General features: G+C 65.2%; 1 protein-coding gene across 1 annotated transcript; it reads left to right on the top strand.

Annotated features, from left to right (window-relative positions):
- Positions 1–4: 4 nt before the first annotated feature.
- On the top strand, positions 5–19,490 carry LOC308057307 (myosin-6-like; the record flags this gene model as incomplete). Its single annotated transcript, XM_080411443.1, has 36 exons — positions 5–152; positions 328–355; positions 463–571; positions 679–771; positions 862–925; positions 1,337–1,435; positions 1,581–1,684; positions 2,709–2,847; positions 2,948–3,066; positions 3,164–3,313; positions 3,666–3,836; positions 3,951–4,260; positions 4,385–4,458; positions 4,561–4,648; positions 4,751–4,868; positions 4,971–5,094; positions 5,314–5,450; positions 5,535–5,661; positions 5,746–5,874; positions 5,993–6,235; positions 9,205–9,381; positions 9,485–9,630; positions 9,713–9,803; positions 10,873–11,262; positions 11,350–11,476; positions 11,582–11,700; positions 12,435–12,631; positions 12,909–13,092; positions 13,308–13,473; positions 13,559–13,683; positions 13,766–14,074; positions 14,154–14,357; positions 14,553–14,678; positions 15,730–16,005; positions 17,342–17,500; positions 19,359–19,490. Coding segments are annotated over 36 exons (5,502 nt in total), but the record flags the coding sequence as incomplete, so codon positions are not given.
- Between the last annotated feature and the right edge of the window lie 55 nt (positions 19,491–19,545).

The following is a 19,545-nucleotide window of genomic DNA, read 5'->3' as shown; positions in this document are numbered from 1 at the left end:
CTCGGGGCTCTTCTGCGTGACCGTCAACCCCTACAAGTGGTTGCCCGTCTACAACGCCGAGGTGGTGGCCGCCTACCGGGGCAAGAAGCGGAGCGAAGCTCCACCCCACATCTTCTCCGTCGCCGACAACGCCTACCAGAACATGCTGACGGGTGGGGACCGCCCGCGGGACCCCGACCCTGCGGACAACCCCCCCCCCCCGCCCCCCGCTGCCTGGGGGGGCTGCAGAACCTCCGCCCAAACATCTCCCCCGGCTTCGTCCCACCTCGACCCCACCGGTCCCCCGCGCCCGGGTCTCCCCTAACCGCCCTCTTCTCCTCCCACCAGACCGCGAGAACCAGTCCATCCTCATCACGTAAGCCCCTCCCCCCACGCCCCTCCCCCCCCCCCCCCCCAGCCCCGGGGCGCCGCGGAGAAGCCCCCAGCCCCCTCCTCCACCCCCTTCCCCGGCGCTTTCTCCAGCGGAGAGTCCGGGGCGGGGAAGACGGTCAACACCAAGCGGGTCATCCAGTACTTCGCCAGCATCGCCGCCATCGGCGACCGCAAGAAGGAGGCGGCCAACGGCAGCAAGGTGGGGCCTCGGGCCACGCCCCCCCCGCCCCCCCGGGCTGGGGGAGGGGCCGGCAGCGCCCCCCCAACCCCCCCCCCCCCGGGGCCGTCCCCCCTCCCCCCCCCCAGGGCACCCTGGAGGACCAGATCATCCAGGCCAACCCCGCCCTGGAGGCCTTCGGCAACGCCAAGACCCTCCGCAACGACAACTCCTCCCGCTTCGTGAGTGGGGCGGGGCCGGGGGCGGGGCCCGGGGGCGGGGCCTGCGCGGGGAGGGCGGCCACCTCCACCTCCCGCCCACCGCTCTCCCAGGGGAAGTTCATCCGGATCCACTTCGGGGCCACCGGGAAGTTGGCGTCGGCCGACATCGAGACCTGTGAGTGGGGGGAGGGGCCCCTGCCCCCATCCCCCACCTCCTCCTGGTGTCCCCACCCGTCCGCCACCTCCTGGTGTCCCCACCTGTCCCCCATCCCACCACCTCCTGGTGTCCCCACCTGTCCCCCATCCCACCACCTCCTGGTGTCCCCACCTGTCCCCCATCCCACCACCTCCTGGTGTCCCCACCTGTCCCCCATCCCACCACCTCCTGGTGTCCCCACCCGTCCCTCATCCCACCTCCTCCTGGTGTCCCCGCCCATCCCTCATCCCACCTCCTCCTCCACCCACCACCCCTCTGACCTTCCACCTCCATCCCACATCCCACCACCTCCTCCACCTTCCCCCCTCCTCCTGCCAACGCCCCTTCCCTCCCCCCACCCACCCACCCTCCCTCCCTCCCTCCCCCCAGACCTCCTGGAGAAGTCCCGCGTCATCTTCCAGCTGAAGGCCGAGCGCAACTACCACATCTTCTACCAGATTCTCTCCAACAAGAAGCCGGAGCTGCTGGGTGAGGCGTGGGGGAGGGGTGGTGGCACACCGGGCCTGGGCTCTTCTCCTCCTGCCCTCGCTGTTCCCGCTCTGGAGGACACGGGGGGTGGGGTGGGGTGGGACATGCTCAGGTGGCGTCTCCGTCCCGGCCCCCCACGGCGCAGAGCTGCTGCTGGTCACCACCAACCCCTACGACTACAGCTACGTCTGCCAAGGGGAGGTGACCGTGGCCTCCATCGACGACGCGGAGGAGCTGCTGGCCACCGACGTGAGTGAGGGGTGGGGGGGCACCCCGGGGGGGCGGGGGAGGGGAAGGGGGGTGGATGGAGCCCTCACATGGGTGGGTGGAGCTCTCGGATGGATGGACGGATGGATGAGCCCATGGATGGACGGATGGATGGATCACCGGGTCCATGGATGGACGGATGGATGGATCACCGGGTCCATGGATGGAGGCCTCAGAGAGATGGGTGTGTCCGCGGATGGATCCATGGACAGATGAGTCTATGGATGGATGGATGGAGCCCTCAGAGATGTTCGGATGGATGAACCCCTGGATGGGTGGAGCCCTCAGAGAGGTGAACGGAGCCACAGGTGGATGGATGGAGCCATGGTTGGGCGAGTCCATAGATGGGTGGAGCCCAGAAAAGGATGGATGGGTCCATGGATGGGTGGATGGAGCCCTTGGACAGATCAATGGGTCCATGGATGGAGCTCTCGGATGGATGGACGGATGGATGAGCCCATGGATGGACGGATGGATGGATCACCGGGTCCATGGATGGACGGATGGATGGATCACCGGGTCCATGGATGGAGGCCTCAGAGAGATGGGTGTGTCCGCGGATGGATCCATGGACAGATGAGTCTATGGGTGGATGGATGGAGCCCTCAGAGATGTTCGGATGGATGGTTCCCTGGATGGATGGATGGTTCCCTGGATGGATGGATGGTTCCCTGGATGGGTGGATGAACCCCTGGATGGATGAACCCCTGGATGGATGGAGCCCCACGATGGATGGATGAACCCCTGGATGGATGGATGAACCCCTGGATGGATGGATGAACCCCTGGACGGATGAACCCCTGGATGGACTCCTCGGGTGGCTGAACCCACCAGAGCTCAGCCCCGAGGTGGCCAGATGGAGCTGCGGCCCGGTGGAGGTCTCCACGGTTGGGTCCTTCCACTGGCCGGAGGAGCGGGAAAGGGGTGGCCCACCTCTGGGCGTGGCCTCCGTGGGGCGCTGGGTGTGGCCGGCCCCCCTGCAGCCAGCCCTGCCCCCACCCCGCAGAGCGCTTTCGACGTCCTGGGGTTCACCACCGAGGAGAAGGCCGGCGTCTACAAGCTGACGGGTGCCATCATGCACCTGGGCAACATGAAGTTCAAGCAGAAGCAACGGGAGGAGCAGGCGGAGCCGGACGGCACTGAAGGTGGGGTGGGGGCGGGGGGACACCCCCGACGGGCTCTGGGGTCACCGGGCTGTGGGGGGGTGGGGTGGGGCGGGACCCGACCACGCGCCGTCTCCTCCAGATGCCGACAAGTCGGCCTACCTGATGGGGCTGAACTCGGCCGATCTCCTCAAGGGCTTGTGCCACCCCCGGGTCAAGGTGGGCAACGAGTACGTCACCAAGGGGCAGAATGTCCAGCAGGTGAGGAGGTCGCCCCCCAAAACCCTCCTCCGCTTGGGGTGGCGCAGGGGGGGACACCCCGAGCCGCCCTCTCACCGGTGGGGCGTCCCTCTCCCAGGTGTACTACTCCATCGGGGCCTTGGCCAAGGCCGTCTACGAGAAGATGTTCAACTGGATGGTCACCAGGATCAACAACTCGCTGGACACCAAGCAGCCGCGGCAGTACTTCATCGGCGTGCTGGACATCGCCGGCTTCGAGATCTTCGACGTGAGGGCCCGCTCCACCCCACCGGGTTGACCCTGTCGGGCGCGGGGTCGACCCCCTCGATCTCACCGGGGGCCCGGCTGACCCCGTGGAGGGGCCAGGTGACCCCGCGGGGCGCCGACTCCGCACCGATGGCTCCGCCGGGGGCCGAGTCGGCCCCGCCGACCCTGCCGGGCGTCACGGGGACCCCCTCGGGTCTCAGGTTGTCCCCGTCGGCCCCGTCGGGCGTCGCGTTGGCCCCGCGGGGGGGCGAGTTGACCCCGCCGGTGCCGTCGGGCGCCGCGTGGACCTTAGCGGGCGCTGGGTTGACCCCGCCGGCGACCCCCTCACTCCCCGCCCCTCCCCCCCCCCCCAGTTCAACAGCTTCGAGCAGCTCTGCATCAACTTCACCAACGAGAAGCTGCAGCAGTTCTTCAACCACCACATGTTCGTGCTGGAGCAGGAGGAGTACAAGAAGGAGGGGATCGAGTGGGAGTTCATCGACTTCGGCATGGACCTCCAGGCCTGCATCGACCTCATCGAGAAGGTGCCACCACCCCCACCCCGGGGGGGCTCCCTGGGGGGGGCTGCCGGAGGCGATAGGTCCTCCCGGCCGGAGGCGGCGCGGCGCTTGGCTCGACGAGGCCCTTCTCCTCGGCAGCCCATGGGCATCATGTCCATCCTGGAGGAGGAGTGCATGTTCCCCAAGGCCTCGGACATGACCTTCAAGGCCAAACTCTACGACAACCACCTGGGCAAGTCGGCCAACTTCGGGAAGCCGCGCAACGTCAAGGGCAAGCCGGAGGCGCACTTCTCGCTCACCCACTACGCCGGCACGGTGGACTACAACATCGCGGGGTGGCTGGAGAAGAACAAAGACCCCCTCAACGAGACAGTGGTGGGGCTTTACCAGAAGTCGGCCCTCAAGCTCCTGGCCAGCCTCTTCTCCAACTACTCCGGGGCCGACGCCGGTGAGGGGGGGGGGGGAGGCGGTGGGGGCAGGGAGGGAGGGAGGGAGGGGTGGCTGGCGGCAGAAGGCGGGCGCCCGCGGGAGTCGCCTCCTGGCCCGCCCCGCCCCCAACCTCTTCTCCCCAGGCGGCGACGGAGGGAAGGGGAAAGGAGCCAAGAAGAAAGGTTCCTCCTTCCAGACCGTCTCGGCGCTGCACCGGGTGAGGGGCCGAAGCGCCGCGGGGGCAGGGGGAGGGTGGTCACGGCGCGCCCCTCCTCCGCGGGCTCCCCCCCTTGCTCAGCCGCCCCTCCCCCTCCGCCAGGAGAACCTCAACAAGCTGATGGCCAACCTCAAGACCACCCACCCCCACTTCGTCCGCTGCCTCATCCCCAACGAGCGGAAGGAGCCGGGTGAGGAAAGGGGCAAGGGGGGGGGGAGGGGCAGGGGCAGGGGGATGCGTGTGGCCGGTGGCTGACCCCTCCCCCGCTTCTAACCCCGCCCACCACCACCAGGCGTGATGGACAACCCCCTGGTGATGCACCAGCTGCGCTGCAACGGGGTGCTGGAGGGCATCCGCATCTGCCGCAAGGGCTTCCCCAACCGCATCCTCTACGGGGACTTCCGCCAGCGGTGGGTGCGGGGGAGGGGCGGGGGGGAGGGGAGGGGGGCGGGGGGGAGGACGCCCCCCCCCCGGGGCTCACCTGGGGGTCTTCCGCCCTCTCGGGCCACCAGGTACCGCATCCTGAACCCGGCGGCCATCCCCGAGGGGCAGTTCATCGACAGCCGCAAGGGCGCCGAGAAGCTCCTGGGGTCCCTGGACGTCGACCACAGCCAGTACAAGTTCGGCCACACCAAGGTGAGGCCACGGGGGCGGCCCCACGGTCCCACCGCCCCACAGCCCACCCGGCTGACACCATCCCACCGCTCCTGTGGCCCCCTACCCACCTCCCGCCCCCCTTCCCTCCTGCCACCCACCCACCAGGTTCCACCGCCCCGTGGCGGCGGTTACCCGGGGGGGGAGCGTCCACCAGCCTCTTCCACCGCCCCACCAGCACCCTCCTCCTTCCTCCACCAGGTCTTCTTCAAGGCCGGCATGCTGGGGCTGCTGGAGGAGATGCGGGACGAGCGCCTGGCCCGTATCATCACCCGCCTCCAAGCCCAAGTCCGCGGTTTCCTCTCCCGGCAGGAGTTCAAGAAGATTCTGGAGCGCCGGTAGGTGGTGGGGTGGAGGCAGTTGTGGGCCCACGTTGGGGGGAGGCCCCTGGGGACCCACCTCTTCCCTCGTCCTCGTCGTAGGGACGCGCTCTTGGTGATCCAGTGGAACGTCAGGGCCTTCATGGGGGTGAAGAACTGGCCCTGGATGAAGCTCTACTTCAAGATCAAGCCCTTGCTGAAGAGCGCCGAGACGGAGAAGGAGATGCAGGTGGGGCAGGGATGGAGAGGATGGGAGGAAGGGTGTGCGGGGGGGGAGGGGGGAAGAGGCGAGACTGAGGCGGACCTCCCACAGACCATGAAGGAGGAGTTTGGGCGGCTGAAGGAGGCCCTGGACAAGACGGAGGCGCGGCGGAAGGAGCTGGAGGAGAAGATGGTCTCCATGCTGCAGGAGAAGAATGACCTTCAGCTCCAAGTGCAGGCCGTGAGTGAGGTTGCCCCCCCCCCAGAACCTCAAGCCGAGGGGGTGACCGCCACCCCCACCGTGCCCCACCCCCTCCCTCCCCCTTCCTCCAGCCTCCCGCCCACATTCCCCCTTCCAGGAGCAGGACAACCTCGCCGACGCCGAGGAGCGCTGCGACCAGCTGATCAAGACCAAGATCCAGCTGGAGGCCAAGGTGAAGGAGCTGACGGAGCGGCTGGAGGAAGAGGAGGAGATGAACGCCGAGCTGACGGCCAAGAAGAGGAAGCTGGAGGACGAGTGCTCGGAGCTGAAGAAGGACATCGACGACCTGGAGCTGTCTTTGGCCAAGGTGGAGAAGGAGAAACACGCCACCGAGAACAAGGTGAGGGCGAGGAGGGGCCTTGACCTCAGGCTGAGGGGGCTTGAGGACGCCCAAGGCTGGTTGGCTTGGGCTGAGGTTGGGTTGGGTTGGGTTGAGGAGCCCCAAGACCCGATGGGTTGGGTTGGGGGAGGTTGGGTTCAGTAGATCCAAAGCCGGATGGGTTGGGTTGAGGAGGCCCAAGGGTGGGGGGGGTGGTCTGAGGAAGCCCAAGGTGGGTTGGGTTGGCTTGGGCTGAGGAGACCCCAGGGTGGTTGGCTTGGGTTGGGCTGAGGAGACCCCAGGGTGGTTGGCTTGGGTTGGGCTGAGGAGACCCCAGGGTGGTTGGCTTGGGTTGGGCTGAGGAGACCCCAGGGTGGTTGGCTTGGGTTGGGCTGAGGAGACCCCAGGGTGGTTGGCTTGGGTTGGGCTGAGGAGACCCCAGGGTGGTTGGCTTGGGTTGGGCTGAGGAGACCCCAGGGTGGTTGGCTTGGGTTGGGCTGAGGAGACCCCAGGGTGGTTGGCTTGGGTTGGGCTGAGGAGACCCCAGGGTGGTTGGGTTGGGTTGGGCTCAGGAGACCCCAGGGTGGTTGGCTTGGGTTGGGTTGAAGAGACCCCAGGGTGGTTGGCTTGGGTTGGGCTGAGGAGACCCCAGGGTGGTTGGCTTGGGTTGGGTTGAAGAGACCCCAGGGTGGTTGGCTTGGGTTGGGTTGAAGAGACCCCAGGGTGGTTGGCTTGGGTTGGGTTGAGGAGACCCCAGGGTGGTTGGCTTGGGTTGGGTTGAGGAGACCCCAGGGTGGTTGGCTTGGGTTGGGTTGAGGAGACCCCAGGGTGGTTGGCTTGGGTTGGGTTGAGGAGACCCCAGGGTGGTTGGCTTGGGTTGGGTTGAGGAGACCCCAGGGTGGTTGGCTTGGGTTGGGTTGAGGAGACCCCAGGGTGGTTGGCTTGGGTTGGGTTGAGGAGACCCCAGGGTGGTTGGCTTGGGTTGGGTTGAGGAGACCCCAGGGTGGTTGGCTTGGGTTGGGTTGAAGAGACCCCAGGGTGGTTGGCTTGGGTTGGGCTCAGGAGACCCCAGGGTGGTTGGCTTGGGTTGGGCTCAGGAGACCCAAGGCAGGCTGGGGTGGGCTGAGGAGACCCCAGGGTGGTTGGGTGGGGTTGGGTTGGGTTGGGTTGGCTTGGGTTGGGTTGAAGAGACCCCAGGGTGGTTGGCTTGGGTTGGGCTGAGGAGACCCCAGGGTGGTTGGCTTGGGTTGGGTTGAGGAGACCCCAGGGTGGTTGGCTTGGGTTGGGTTGAGGAGACCCCAGGGTGGTTGGCTTGGGTTGGGTTGAAGAGACCCCAGGGTGGTTGGCTTGGGTTGGGTTGAAGAGACCCCAGGGTGGTTGGCTTGGGTTGGGCTGAGGAGACCCCAGGGTGGTTGGCTTGGGTTGGGCTGAGGAGACCCCAGGGTGGTTGGCTTGGGTTGGGCTCAGGAGACCCCAGGGTGGTTGGCTTGGGTTGGGCTCAGGAGACCCCAGGGTGGTTGGCTTGGGTTGGGCTCAGGAGACCCCAGGGTGGTTGGCTTGGGTTGGGCTCAGGAGACCCCAGGGTGGTTGGCTTGGGTTGGGCTCAGGAGACCCCAGGGTGGTTGGCTTGGGTTGGGCTCAGGAGACCCCAGGGTGGTTGGCTTGGGTTGGGCTCAGGAGACCCCAGGGTGGTTGGCTTGGGTTGGGCTCAGGAGACCCCAGGGTGGTTGGCTTGGGTTGGGCTCAGGAGACCCCAGGGTGGTTGGCTTGGGTTGGGTTGAGGAGACCCCAGGGTGGTTGGCTTGGGTTGGGCTCAGGAGACCCAAGGCAGGCTGGGGTGGGCTGAGGAGACCCCAGGGTGGTTGGGTGGGGTTGGGTTGGCTTGGGTTGGCTTGGATTGGGTTGAGGAGACCCCAGGGTGGTTGGCTTGGGTTGGGCTCAGGAGACCCCAGGGTGGTTGGGTTGGGTTGGGCTCAGGAGACCCCAGGGTGGTTGGCTTGGGTTGGGCTCAGGAGACCCAAGGCAGGCTGGGATGGGCTGAGGAGACCCCAGGGTGGTTGGGTGGGGTTGGGTTGGCTTGGGTTGGCTTGGGTTGGGTTGAGGAGACCCCAGGGTTGTTGGCTTGGGTTGGGTTGAGGAGACCCCAGGGTGGTTGGCTTGGGTTGGGTTGAAGAGACCCCAGGGTGGTTGGCTTGGGTTGGGTTGAAGAGACCCCAGGGTGGTTGGCTTGGGTTGGGTTGAAGAGACCCCAGGGTGGTTGGCTTGGGTTGGGTTGAAGAGACCCCAGGGTGGTTGGCTTGGGTTGGGCTGAGGAGACCCCAGGGTGGTTGGCTTGGGTTGGGTTGAAGAGACCCCAGGGTGGTTGGCTTGGGTTGGGCTGAGGAGACCCCAGGGTGGTTGGCTTGGGTTGGGTTGAGGAGACCCCAGGGTGGTTGGCTTGGGTTGGGTTGAGGAGACCCCAGGGTGGTTGGCTTGGGTTGGGTTGAAGAGACCCCAGGGTGGTTGGCTTGGGTTGGGCTCAGGAGACCCAAGGCAGGCTGGGATGGGCTGAGGAGACCCCAGGGTGGTTGGGTGGGGTTGGGTTGGGTTGGGTTGGCTTGGGTTGGGTTGAAGAGACCCCAGGGTGGTTGGCTTGGGTTGGGTTGAAGAGACCCCAGGGTGGTTGGCTTGGGTTGGGCTGAGGAGACCCAAGGCAGGCTGGGGTGGGCTGAGGAGACCCCAGGGTGGTTGGGTGGGGTGGGGTTGGGTTGGGTTGAGCAGCCCCAGGCAGGTTGGTCTGGGCTGAGGAGACCTAAGGGCGGCCGGGTTGAGGAGCCCCAAGGCTGGGGGGGTCAGGCTACCTGAAGAAGACCCAAAGCCCTTGGAGTTCTCCTGCACTGAAACAGCCTCACCGGCCCAGGACAGCAGCAATATCCCCTCCCCCACCCCCCACCCCCCCCTTCCCTTACCGCTGGCACCGAGCTGGAGGCCAGACACTTCTCCTCCTGCAGGTCAAGAACCTCACAGAGGAGTTGGCCGGGCTGGATGAGACCATTGGCAAGCTGACAAAGGAGAAGAAAGCCCTGCAAGAAGCCCACCAGCAAACGCTGGATGACCTGCAGGTGGAGGAAGACAAGGTCAACACCTTGACGAAAGCCAAAGTCAAGCTGGAGCAGCAAGTGGACGACGTGAGTTCTGCCCCTCCCCCATCGCCGGTCCCTCGGGGGATGAACGTCCTGGTGGGGGTGGGCGGTTCTGGGAGCTAATGGGGGGTCTCTGCCTCGGTGGCAGCTCGAAGGCTCCCTGGAGCAGGAGAAGAAGTTTCGCATGGACCTGGAACGGGCCAAGAGGAAGCTGGAAGGTGACCTGAAGCTGAGCCAGGAGAACATCATGGACCTGGAGAACGACAAGCAGCAGCTGGAGGAGAAGCTGAAGAAGTGAGGCTGGGCCTCCCTTCCCGCCGCGGCCCGGGCGGGGGGTGCAGGCAGGGACCTCAGCGCTCTCCGCCTTCCTCGGCAGGAAAGAGTTCGAGGTCCACCAACAGAACAGCAAGATCGAGGATGAGCAGGCACTGGCCCTGCAACTCCAGAAGAAGCTGAAGGAGCTGCAGGTGAGGGATCCAGCCTGTGCCTAGGTGGGGTGGGTCGAAGACCCTCCAGCTGGGCAAGCTGGGCTGAAGATCCTCCAGCCAGCTGACGTGAGCTGGCTGGAGATACAGACCCTCCAGCTGGTTGGGTGGGGTTGAGTGGAAGAATCTCCACTTGGTTGAGTTGGGTTGAGTGGAAGAATCTCCACCTGCTTGAGTGGAAGAGCATCCAGCTGGTTGAGCTGAGTGGACGAGTCTCCACCTGATGGAACTGGGTTGAGTGGAAGATGCTCCAGGTGGTTGGGTTGGGTTGAGTGGAAGAGTCTCCACCTGTTTGGATTGAGTGGAAGACACTCCACCTGGTGGAAATGGGTTGAGTGAAAGAGCTTCCAGCTGGCTGAGCTGAGTGGAAGATGCTCCAGGTGGTTGGGTTGGGTTGAGCGGAAGGGTTTCCAGCTGGTTGAACTGGGTTGAGTGCGGAGTATCCAGCTGGTTGAGTTGAGTGGACAAGTCTCCACCTGATGGAACTGGGTTGAGTGGAAGATGCTCCAGGTGGTTGGGTTGGGTTGAGTGGACGAGTCTTCACCTGGTTGGATTGAGTGGATGAGTGTCCACCTGATGGAACTGGGTTGAGTGAAGAGTATCCAGCTGTTTGAGTTGAGTGGTCAAGTCTCCACCTGATGGAACTGGGTTGAGTGGACGAGTCTCCACCTGATGGAACTGGGTTGAGTGGACGAGTCTCCACCTGGTTGAACTGGGTTGAGTGGAAGAGTCTCCAGCTGGTTGGATTGAGTGGACGAGTGTCCACCTGATGGAACTGGGTTGAGTGGAAGTTGCTCCAGCGGGTTGGGTTAGGTTGAGTGGACGAGTCTTCACCTGGTTGAACTGGGTTGAGTGGAAGAGTCTTCACCTGGTTGGATTGAGTGGACGAGTCTCCACCTGGTGGAACTGGGTTGGGTGAAAGAGCTTCCAGCTGGCTGAGCTGAGTGGAAGATGCTCCAGCGGGTTGGGTTGGGTTGAGCGGAAGAGCCCCGTGGCGGTTGGGTTGGGTGGAGTCACAGCTGCCGTCGCGCTCTCTGTCCCTGGCGCTCAGGCTCGGCTGGAGGAGCTGGAGGAGGAGCTGGAGGCGGAGCGGACGGGCAGGGCCAAGGTGGAGAAGCTGCGCTCGGAGCTGTCGCGGGAGCTGGAGGAGATCAGCGAGCGCCTGGAGGAGGCGGGCGGCGCCACCTCGGCGCAGCTGGAGCACAACAAGAAGCGGGAGGTGGAGTTCCAGAAGCTGCGGCGGGACCTGGAGGAGGCCACCCTGCAGCACGAGGCCACGGCCGCCGCGCTGCGCAAGAAGCACGCCGACAGCGTGGCCGAGCTGGGCGAGCAGATCGACAACCTGCAGCGCGTCAGGCAGAAGCTGGAGAAGGAGAAGAGCGAGCTCAAGCTGGAGCTGGACGACCTGGGCTCCAACACGGAGCAGCTGATCAAGGCCAAGGTAGGTGACGGGTCTCCACCCGACGAGGGACAACCCCTCCCTCGCTCTCCGGGTTCCTTCCCACCTCGCCACCCCTCCTGTCTCCAGGCCACCCTGGAGAAGATGTGCCGCTCCGTGGAAGACCAGATGAACGAGCACCGGGCCAAGGCCGAAGAGGCCCAACGCATGGTCAACGACCTCACCACCCAACGGGCCAAGCTCCAGACGGAGCACGGTGAGGGCCTCGCTCTTCCCCAAACCGCCCGCCCGCCCCCCGCCCCCTGGGGCGGCTGTGGGGTGTCTCCAGCGGGTGATCGTCCCCCTCCCCCCCCCCCCCCAGGGGAGCTCTCCAGGCAGCTGGAGGAGAAGGAAGCCTTCATCAACCAGCTGACGCGCGGGAAGGTGACCTACAGCCAGCAGCTGGAGGACCTCAAGAGGCAGCTGGAGGAAGAGGCCAAGGTAGGGCCGCGCTGGGGAGGTCGAGGGGGTGGAAGGTCGGGGGCAAAAGGCACCTCCAAGGTCAAAGGTGAGGTTGGGTGAGGACTGAGGGGCACAACGTGAGGCGGCCTGGGCAGCAGGGCGAGACGGGTTGAGGGTCCTAAGGGAACTGCCGGGGGCTGGGGGCTCTCAGGGGGGTGGGTGGGCTTGGCTTAGTCTGCAGAAGGTTTAAAGAAGATTGGGTCGGTCTGGATGAGGTCTGAGGAGGGTTGGGTTGTTCTACAGAAGGTTTAAAGAAGATTGGGTCGGTCTGGATGAGGTCTGAGGAGGTTGGGTTGTTCTACAGAAGGTTTAAAGAAGATTGGGTCGGTCTGGATGAGGTTTGAGGAGGGTTGGGTTGGTCCGGGGGAGGTTGGGTTGTTCTACAGAAGGTTTAAAGGTCTGGATGAGGTCTGAGGAGGGTTGGGTTGATCCGGAGGAGGTTGGGTTGGTCTACAGAAGGTTTAAAGAAGATTGGGTCGGTCTGGATGAGGTCTGAGGAGGGTTGGGTTGGTCTACAGAAGGTTTAAAGAAGATTGGGTCGGTCTGGATGAGGTCTGAGGAGGGTTGGGTTGATCCGGGGGAGGTTGGGTTGGTCTGCAGAAGGTCTGCTTGAGTCGGGGTGATGGAACCCAGCTCCTGATGCCGGGCCGGAGAACCCCAAGCCGGCTCAGGTGGCCACCAGCCCAATGGTGCCACCTTCTCCCCCCTCCCAGGCCAAGAACGCGCTGGCCCACGCCCTCCAGTCGGCCCGGCATGACTGCGACCTGCTGCGGGAGCAGTACGAGGAGGAGACGGAGGCCAAGGCCGAGCTCCAGCGGTCACTCTCCAAGGCCAACTCCGAGGTGGCGCAGTGGAGGACCAAGTACGAGACGGACGCTATCCAGCGCACCGAGGAGCTGGAGGAGGCCAAGTGAGTCCATCCCCCCCACCGAGGTGAGACCACCGGGAGCCCCTCCGGGCTCTCAGGCCGTCCTGGAGGCCACTTCGAGTCGAAGGGTGCCCGTGGGCCACGTGGCGGGGGGGTGGGGGTTGGGCCCCCTCTGGGAGCGCCGGGGCGGGCCGCTGGGGAGCCCCCTCCCCCACGGGGGTGGCTGCCGCGGGGTGGGGGTGAGCGGCGAGCCCCGGCGCACCGAAGGAGCTGGAGGAGCCAGAGGAGGCAGCGGGTGCCTGGCCCGTCCCCGCGGCAGGAAGAAGCTGGCGCAGCGGCTGCAGGAGGCCGAGGAGGCGGTGGAGGCCGCCAACGCCAAGTGCTCCTCCCTGGAGAAGACCAAGCACCGGCTGCAGAACGAGATCGAGGACCTGACGGGCGACCTGGAGCGCTCCAACGCAGCTGCCGCCGCCTTGGACAAGAAGCAGAGGAACTTTGACAAGGTGGGGGGGCGGGGCAGGGTGGGGGGAGGGGAGCTGCGGGGCCCACCGGCCCGTCCCAGCCAGGACGGGCAGGAGAAGAACCCAGAAGAACATGGGGCGGCGGCCGAGGGCCGGGTGTGAGCGCAGCTTCACCGGGAGGTGGTCATGGGGGGAGGGGGAGGAGGAGGAGGAGGAGGAGGAAGGGGAGCGGCTGCGACCCGGCGCGGTCCCTGCAGCTCTCGTCCGAGTGGCAGCAGAAGCTGGAGGAGTCGCAGACGGAGCTGGAGGCGTCGCAGAAGGAGGCCAGGTCCCTCAGCACCGAGCTCTTCAAGCTGAAGAACGCCTACGAGGAGGCGCTGGAGCAGCTGGAGACCTTCAAGAGGGAGACCAGGAACCTCCAGGGTGAGTCCCCGGCGCGTCCCCCTCCCCCCCCCCCGGCCGGCCGGCGGCGTCTCCGCGGCGGCCTGAGGGGATCCCGCCGGCGCAGAGGAGGTGGCGGAGCTGACGGAGCAGCTGGGCGCCGGCCACAAGAGCCGCCAGGAGCTAGAGAAGGTCCGCAAGCAGCTGGAGGCTGAGAAGCTGGAGCTGCAGGCGGCGCTGGAGGAGGCGGAGGTGAGGTGCCCCTCCCCCCCCCCTCCTCGCCACCCGCCGCCGCCGCCGCCGCCGCCTCAGCGCCCGCCTCGCCCCCGGCCAGGCCTCGCTGGAGCACGAGGAGGGGAAGATCCTGAGGGCCCAGCTGGAGCTCAGCCAGGCGCAGGCGGAGCAGGAGCGCAAGCTGGCCGAGAAGGACGAGGAGGCGGAGACGGCCAAGCGGCACCACCTGCGGGCGCTGGGCTCGCTGCAGGCCGCGCTGGACGCCGAGACCCGCAGCCGCAACGAGGCGCTGAGGCTGAAGAAGAAGATGGAGGGCGACCTCAACGAGATGGAGATCCAGCTGGGCCGCGCCAACCGCCTGGCCGCCGAGGCCCAGAAGCAAGTCAAGGCCTCGCAGGGCTCCCTCAAGGTGCCTGGGGGGGCTGGGAGGGGGGGGAGGGGCGCCCCACCCCCACCCTCCATCCCCCTAACGGCCGGGTGCCCCCCAGGACGCCCAGCTGCAGCTGGCCGACGCGGTGCGGGTCGGCGAGGAGCTGAAGGAGGACGCGGCCCTGGCGGAGCGGCGGAACAACCTCCTGCAGGCGGAGCTGGAGGAGCTGCGGGCGCTGGGGGAGCAGAGCGAGCGGGGCCGCAAGCTGGCCGAGCAGGAGCTGGCGGAGGCCGGCGAGAGGGTCCAGCTCCTGCGCTCGCAGGTGAGGCGGGGACGGCACCCGCGCCCCACCCACTGCCCCACGGGGGGCCGCCACGGGGTCCTCCGCCACCCCCCGGCTCCCCGCGGCCGAGCCCCGGGGGTTCCTGGGGGGCCGGACCCTCCCCCAGGGGCTGCCAAGCCGTCTGCCCCGCCCCCACCCCGGGTCCCCCCTGACCCCCGCGGTCCCCTTCGGCAGAACACCAGCCTCCTCCAGCAGAAGAAGAAGCTGGAGGGCGACGCCTCACAGCTGCGGGCGGAGCTGGAAGAGGCCGTCCAGGAGCGCCGCGACGCCGAGGAGAAGGCCAAGAAGGCCGTCACCGACGTGAGGGGGGGAGGGGTGGAGCCGGAGGCTCCCCCAGGGCGGGGCGGGGGCGGCCCGGGGGACCTCGGCGGGGGGGGGGCAGGAGGGAGGAGGGTGGGGGAGGGGGAGCGTGGGGCAGGGGTATGTGGGTGGGGGTTGAGGGCTGAAGGTGGGACGAAGGTGGGTTGGATGGGGGGGGATGGAGATGGGATGAAGGTTGGGTTGGGGGAGGTCAGGTGAAGGTGGGCTGAAGGTTGGTGGGATGAAGGTCAGATGAAGGTTGGTGGGATGAAGGTTGGTGGGATGAAGGTCAGATGAAGGTTGGTGGGATGAAGGTTGGTGGGATGAAGGTCAGATGAAGGGTGCTGGGATGAAGGTTGGTGGGATGAAGGTCAGATGAAGGTTGGTGGGATGAAGGTTGGTGGGATGAAGGTCAGATGAAGGTTGGTGGGATGAAGGTTGGTGGGATGAAGGTTGGTGGGATGAAGGTCAGATGAAGGTTGGTGGGATGAAGGTTGGTGGGATGAAGGTCAGATGAAGGGTGCTGGGATGAAGGTTGGTGGGATGAAGGTGGGATGAAGGTTGGTGGGATGAAGGTCAGATGAAGGGTGCTGGGATGAAAGTTGGTGGGATGAAGGTCAGATGAAGGTTGGTGGGATGAAGGTTGGTGGGATGAAGGTCAGATGAAGGTTGGTGGGATGAAGGTTGGTGGGATGAAGGTCAGATGAAGGTTGGTGGGATGAAGGTTGGTGGGATGAAGGTCAGATGAAGGGTGCTGGGATGAAGGTTGGTGGGATGAAGGTTGGTGGGATGAAGGTTGGTGGGATGAAGGTTGGTGGGATGAAGGTCAGATGAAGGTTGCTGGGATGAAGGTTGGTGGGATGAAGGTCAGATGAAGGTTGCTGGGATGAAGGTTGGTGGGATGAAGGTCAGATGAAGGGTGCTGGGATGAAGGTTGGTGGGATGAAGGTGGGATGAAGGTTGGTGGGATGAAGGTCAGATGAAGGGTGCTGGGATGAAGGGACCCCAGCCCCCCAGAACCCGGCGCCACCGGCCGCCCTCCCCCGGGCAGGCGGCCGTGATGGCGGAGGAGCTGAAGAAGGAGCAGGACACCAGCGCCCACCTGGAGCGGATGAAGAAGACCCTGGAGCAGAGCGTCAGGGACCTGCAGCTGCGGCTGGCCGAGGCCGAGCAGGTGGCCCTCCAGGGGGGCAAGAAGCAGCTGCAGAAGCTGGAGGCCCGCGCCAGGGAGCTGGAGCACGAGCTGGAGGCCGAGCAGAAGCGCCACGCCGAGAGCGTCAAAGGCCTCCGCAAGGCCGAGCGGCGCGGCAAGGAGCTGGGCTACCAGGTGGGGCGCGCGCGGGGCGGCCCCCGGCCACCGGGAACCCCGGCCGACGCGGGAGGGTGACCCCGGAGGCGGTTGCCCCGGTGGCCAGAGGGACACGGGTGACCCAGGCCACCCCACCTGGCGCCGTGCCGGCCTCCGCGGGCTCCTGGGACGTTCATCCCAGCAGCCTTCATCTGACCTTCATCCCACCGACCTTCATCCCACCGACCTTCATCTGACCTTCATCCCACCAACCTTGATCCCACCAACCTTGATCCCACCAACCTTGATCCCACCAGCCTTGATCCCACCAGCCTTCATCCCACCAGCCTTGATCCCACCAGCCTTGATCCCACCAGCCTTGATCCACCAGCCTTGATCCCACCAGCCTTGATCCCACCAACCTTGATCCCACCAGCCTTGATCCCACCAGCCTTGATCCCACCAGCCTTGATCCCACCAACCTTGATCCCACCAGCCTTCATCCCACCAGCCTTCATCCCACCAGCCTTCATCCCACCAGCCTTCATCCCACCTTCATCTGACCTCCACCAACCCAACCTTCATCCCACCTTCATCTGACCTCCACCAACCCAACCTTCATCCCACCAGCCTTCATCCCACCAGCCTTCATCCCACCAGCCTTCATCCCACCAACCTTGATCCCACCAACCTTGATCCCACCAACCTTGATCCCACCAACCTTGATCCCACCAACCTTGATCCCACCAGCCTTCATCCCACCAACCTTGATCCCACCAACCTTGATCCCACCAACCTTGATCCCACCAACCTTGATCCCACCAGCCTTGATCCCACCAGCCTTGATCCCACCAGCCTTGATCCCACCAGCCTTGATCCCACCAGCCTTGATCCCACCAGCCTTGATCCCACCAGCCTTGATCCCACCAGCCTTCATCCCACCAACCTTCATCCCACCAACCTTCATCTGACCTCCACCAACCCAACCTTCATCCCACCTTCATCTGACCTCCACCAACCCAACCTTCATCCCACCAACCTTCATCCCACCAACCTTCATCCCACCAACCTTCATCTGACCTTCATCCCAGCAGCCTTCATCCCACCTTCATCTGACCTCCCCCAACCCAACCTTCATCCCATCTTCATCCCCCCCCGTTCTGGGTTCCAGAACGTCACGGGGGCCCTCGGCGGGGCCAAGAAGCCACCTGCCCCCCCCGGGGGAACCTCCTGCCGCCCCAGCCGGGCGACCCCCGGATCTACGAGGGGTTCCAGCCCCCGAGAACATCGTTAATTGTCTCCTGATTGCTCCGGGGGCGGCCCGGGGCGGGTGGGGGTGGGACGGGTCCTGACCCCCCGGTGTCGCCCCCTACAGGCCCAGGAGGACCGCAAGAACCTGCTGCGGCTGCAGGAGCTGGTGGACAAGCTCCAGCTGAAGGTCAAGGCCTACAAGCGGCAGGCAGAGGAGGCTGTGAGTGCTGGGGGCCACCCCTCCCCCCCCAGGGCGGGGCGGGGGGCGGCCCGGGCGACCTCGGCGGGGGGAGGGGGGGGGCAGGAGGGAGGAGGGTGGGGGAGGGGGAGCGTGGGGCAGGGGGATGTGGGTGGGGGTGAGGGCTGAAGGTGGGAGGAAGGTGGGTTGGATGGGGGTGGCATGAAGATGGGATGAAGGTTGGGTTGGTGGAGGTCAGATGAAGGTGGGATGAGGGCTGGTGGGGTGAAGGTCAGATGAAGGTTGGTGGGATGAAGGTTGGTGAGATGAAGATCAGATGAAGGTGGGTGGGATGAAGGTGGGTGGGATGAAGGTCAGATGAAGGTTGGTGGGATGAAGGTCAGATGAAGGTTGGTGGGATGAAGGTTGGCGGATGAAGGTCAGATGAAGGGTGCTGGGATCAAGGTCGGTGGGATGAAGGTCAGATGAAGGTTGGTGGGATGAAGGTCGGTGGATGAAGGTCAGATGAAGGCTGCTGGGATGAAGGTTGGTGGGATGAAGGTTGGTGGGATGAAGGTTGGTGGGGTGAAGGTTGGTGGATGAAGGTTGGTGGATGAAGGTCAGATGAAGGTGGGATGAAGGTTGGTGGGATGAAGGTCAGATGAAGGTTGGTGGGATGAAGGTTGGGTGGGATGAAGGTCAGATGAAGGCTGGTGGGATGAAGGTCAGATGAAGGTTGGTGAGATGAAGGTTGGTGAGATGAAGGTTGGTGGGATGAGGTCGGTGGGATGAAGGTCAGATGAAGGTTGGTGGGATGAAGGTTGGCGGGATGAAGGTCAGATGAAGGGTGCTGGGATCAAGGTCGGTGGATGAAGGTTGGTGGGATCAAGGTCAGATGAAGGTTGTGGGATCAAGGTCAGATGAAGGTTGGTGGGATCAAGGTTGGTGGGATGAAGGTTGGTGGGATCAAGGTCAGATGAAGGCTGGTGGGATGAGGTCAGATGAAGGTTGGTGGGATGAAGGCTGCTGGATGAAGGTCAGTGGATGAAGGTCGGTGGAGAAGGTCGGTGGGATGAAGGTCAGATGAAGGTTGGTGGATGAAGGTTGGTGGGATGAAGGTTGGTGGGATGAAGGTTGGTGGGATGAAGGTTGGTGGGATGAAGGTCAGATGAAGGTTGGTGGATGAAGGTTGGTGGGATCAAGGTCAGATGAAGGTTGGTGGGATGAAGGTCAGATGAAGGTTGGTGGGATGAAGGTCAGATGAAGGTTGGTGGGATGAAGGTTGTGGATGAAGGTTGGTGGATGAAGGTTGGTGGATGAAGGTCAGATGAAGGTTGGTGGGATGAAGGTCAGATGAAGGTTGGTGGGATCAAGGTCAGATGAAGGTTGGTGGGATGAAGGTTGGTGGGATGAAGGTCAGATGAAGGTTGGTGGGATGAAGGTCAGATGAAGATTTCTGGGATGAAGGTGGGATGGAGGTGGACGAGGGTTGGCTGCAGGAGCGTTGCTGGATGAGGGTTGGTGGGATGAAGGGCGGGATCAGGGCTGGTTGCACCGACGTTGGGTTCAGGTGGGTCGGATGAAGTGGGATGAGGGTTGGGTGGGTCAGGGTTGGATGGAGGTTGGTGAGATGAAGGTCAGATGAAGGTTGGTGGGATGAACGTGGGATGGAGGTCGGATGAAGGTGGGATGGGGGTTGGGCGGTCAGGGTTGGGCGGCGGTTGGTCGGATGCAGCCGGGATGAAGGTGGGGTCAGGCTGGTTGGCCCGAGGTCGGGTGACGGTGGGGGGACGGTTGGGCGGGGCAGGGCCGGGTCAAGGGCGGACGGAGGGGGGGTGGGGTGAAGCTCGGCTGGAGCGGGGTCGAGGCCGGCGGGACGGAGGCTGGACGGGGGTGGGGCGGGGTGGGGGTGGGCGGGGTCGGGGCGTGCTGGCAGCCCCCGTGCCCCCCCCGCCCCCCAGAGGACCGGGCCGACGCCCACCTGGCCAAGTGCCGCAAGGCGCAGCACGAGCTGGACGCGGCGGAGGAGCGCGCCGACAGCGCCGAGGCCCAGCTCGACAGGCTGCGCGCCAAGAGCCGCGACGGCGGCGCCAAGGTCGGGGCGGCCCCTCCCCCACGGCCCCGCCCCCCTCCCACGGCCCCGCCCCCCT

The sequence above is a fragment of the Falco punctatus genome (genome assembly GCF_963210335.1).
Source record: "Falco punctatus genome assembly, contig: scaffold_293, whole genome shotgun sequence".
Taxonomy (NCBI): domain Eukaryota; kingdom Metazoa; phylum Chordata; class Aves; order Falconiformes; family Falconidae; genus Falco; species Falco punctatus.
This window is presented reverse-complemented; position numbering and strand designations above follow the sequence as displayed.